We start from the raw sequence: 2,038 nt of genomic DNA, 5'->3' as shown, positions 1-2,038 counted from the left end.
GTTGTCAAAATCATAAACACACCTTAGGTTCAAACCAAACTGTTATTAATTCTGCAAAAATTTGTTGATGCAAACTGAGTCTTAAAAAGTCAGTCTCTCTCTATACATGTGTGTATAAGATATATATGTATATATATATGTGTGTATATCTTATACACACATGTATAGAGAGAGACAGAACAACCTGCTTCAAGTTAAGCTTTTCTTATCATTTGACATGCTTTGTGATTCCTCTTTGTTTAGCATGATTGAGTGATTTACTCAAAGTCATAACACCTCTGCCTTTAGTTGTACCATGTGGTTGAAGATCATTTTATCTTTAATAAGCAGAATTGAATCCCATCATCACTTAAGATTCTTGGAACCACACACCCTCCCCTGGTTTCTAGTTCATGTGTGTAATTTGAAATTCAATGGTGAGTTGATAACTACTGAGGAAAAGATGTTTCTCCACTGGTCAAAGAATACTGCATTATATGTTTGAACTATTTGAATTAGTGAAATATTGAGTGTGGGACTGAATTCTAATTCAGGGATCCCACTGTGAAGGAACAATTTGGACCGGAGCAATCTTGAAATGAGCGATGCACATTCTGAAAAGAAAACATGCATTTTGAATTTCAGCATGTGAAATAGACTTGGTTATAACCAATACACTTGGTTAAGTCTATTGTGAATGAGTATGATTCTGGTTAAACTACTTTTTCCAGATAGTGAAATGCACTACGTGAAGCTGAGAAACCAAACACAGCTTGCAGAATTCTTTCTCCTGGGATTCTCAGAAAACCCAACCCTACATCCTCTCATCTTTGGTCTGTTCCTCTCCATGTACCTGATCACTGTCAGTGGGAACCTGCTCATCGTCCTGGCCATACTCTCAGACTCTAACCTCCACATGCCCATGTACTTCTTCCTTGCCAACCTGTCCTTGGTGGACATCTGCTTCACTACCACCACCATCCCCAAGATGCTGGTGAACATCCAGACACACAGCAGAGCCATCAGCTATGCAGGCTGCATCACACAGATGTTCTTCTTTACATTGTTTGTTGCATTGGATGACTTTCTCCTGGCCACGATGGCCTATGACCGATTTGTGGCCATCTGTCACCCCCTGCACTACATGGTCATCATGAACCCCTGGCTCTGTGTGAAGCTGGTTTTGCTGTGCTGGATCACTGGTGTCCTGTATGCCTTGTTAAACAGCTTACTGGTGCTGAGGCTGAGCTTCTGCACACACCTGGAAATCCATCACTTTTTCTGTGAGTTGAATCAGGTGATCCACAGAGCCTGTTCTGACACCTTTCTCAATGACCTTGTAATTTACTTTGCAGCTGTGCTGCTGGCAGGAGGTCCCTTGGCTGGTATTCTGTACTCTTACTCTAAGATTGCCTTCTCCATCCGTGCCATTTCATCAACCCAAGGGAAGTATAAAGCCTTTTCCACCTGTGCCTCTCACCTCTTGACTGTCTCTCTATTTTATGGCACAAGCTTAGGTGTGTACCTCAGTGCCAGTGGTGCCCCAAGTTCAGCCTCAACTGCAGCAGCCTCAGTGATGTACACTGTGGTCACCCCCATGCTGAACCCCTTTATCTACAGCCTGAGGAACACAGACATGAAGAGGGCTCTGAAAAGACTGCTGTTCCCTAAATGATAGTGGAAGCCACAGTGTTGGGGCTGAGCAGTGTCAGTGGCTCACATCTCAAGCCTCAGAATCAGACACCATGATGCATTTATCAGAGGAGGAAGCAAGCTTAGTCTGTTCACTGTCTTTTTAAAATTATGTTTTAATCATTTACTCCTCTGTGTATAAGGCAAATTAGTAATTATTTCATTCAATGTGTGTTATCTCTGCTAGCGCACAATTTCTTTCTGATTTTTCCTTTTCTCCCACATTTAGTGTAATCATTGTTCCAGAAATAAAAGAGATCTAAAATTTTATGCAGAAATAAAAATGCATGAGGATTTAGGCTATGTGCTAAACAACATTTAATTCCATGTGTATTTTTTACAGTGCATACACTACTTTTAAATTTCA

General features: G+C 41.1%; 1 protein-coding gene across 1 annotated transcript; it reads left to right on the top strand.

Annotated features, from left to right (window-relative positions):
- The first annotated feature begins 718 nt into the window (after window positions 1-718).
- Window positions 719-1,654, top strand: LOC101522273 (olfactory receptor 7A10-like). The gene has a single exon (XM_004599470.3). It carries the CDS (start codon window positions 719-721, stop codon window positions 1,652-1,654), a length of 936 nt encoding a protein of 311 aa, XP_004599527.3.
- The last annotated feature ends 384 nt before the right edge of the window (window positions 1,655-2,038 follow it).

Source organism: Ochotona princeps, chromosome 20, assembly GCF_030435755.1.
Source record: "Ochotona princeps isolate mOchPri1 chromosome 20, mOchPri1.hap1, whole genome shotgun sequence".
NCBI classification, from domain to species: domain Eukaryota; kingdom Metazoa; phylum Chordata; class Mammalia; order Lagomorpha; family Ochotonidae; genus Ochotona; species Ochotona princeps.
This window is presented reverse-complemented; position numbering and strand designations above follow the sequence as displayed.